Genomic DNA, 893 nt, shown 5'->3' on the forward strand with positions numbered 1-893 from the left:
CGTTCGGTGGAGGAACCAGGCTGGAGGTTAACTGTAAGTACTACTGACTCTTCCAACAGCCTGAATTTTATTTGTATTGTGTTTTATTTCATAATCAAACACATCACTGCAATATTTTAGCTGATATTTGGAATTTAATAATTGTTCTGATTGCTGAAGGCAGCACGTTTTCGCTAAACGGAATGAAATCTGCTTCATTTAAGATTTTGTTTGATTAGAATTTAAATTAAAAAAATATTCTAGCTCCTAATCCTTTACAAAATATGTATGTAGGTATTCATTTATATTATTGCAAATGAAAATTTTCTGGAAGAAAATTTTATTTTAAAGAACCAAGAAAATATTCTGCATTTTAAATGAACTTACTCTAAAATTTTAATGTTTTACACATTGTTCTGTCACAAACATATGAAAATACCACTGTTATAATTAAACAGCATTTGAAAATATACTTCTTTAACTTTATATGTCAGAGTTACTAGTTTGCAGGTCAGAAAATATCAACAAATAGAGCAACAAAATGTCACTTTCAACATTTTATCTTTAGACTGAAACCTGTCTGTTTCCATGGTTCAGCAATGATGCCTGTCTGTTGCCATGGTGACTGAGCTCACAGAGGGAAGTGAAACACTGAGGAGCAGTTTCATCCAAACTCCCAGTTTCTCTACAATTTGTTCTCTTTCTGCAGTGGGTCAAATCGCCCCCACCCTGATGGTGCTGGCCCCCTCCAGCCAGGAGCTGCAGCAGGGGAAGGCCACACTCACGTGTCTCGCCAACAAGGGCTTCCCCTCAGACTGGAGTCTGGCCTGGAAGGTGGATGGCAGCAGCATCAGCTGGGAGGAGAGCAAGAGCCCCATGATGCTGGGGAAGGACGGGCTCTACAGCTGGAGCAG

At 39.2% G+C, this 893-nt stretch overlaps 1 gene segment (V, D, J or C); it reads left to right on the plus strand.

The window, feature by feature from the left end:
• Window positions 1-2: 2 nt before the first annotated feature.
• Window positions 3-888, plus strand: LOC109953824 (Ig kappa-b4 chain C region-like; the record flags this gene model as incomplete). The annotated part of the segment is given in 2 exon segments: window positions 3-33; window positions 689-888. Coding segments are annotated over 2 exon segments (231 nt in total), but the record flags the coding sequence as incomplete, so codon positions are not given.
• Window positions 889-893: the final 5 nt, after the last annotated feature.

The sequence above is a fragment of the Monopterus albus genome, unplaced genomic scaffold (assembly GCF_001952655.1).
Source record: "Monopterus albus unplaced genomic scaffold, M_albus_1.0 scaffold1502.1, whole genome shotgun sequence".
NCBI classification, from domain to species: Eukaryota; Metazoa; Chordata; class Actinopteri; order Synbranchiformes; family Synbranchidae; genus Monopterus; species Monopterus albus.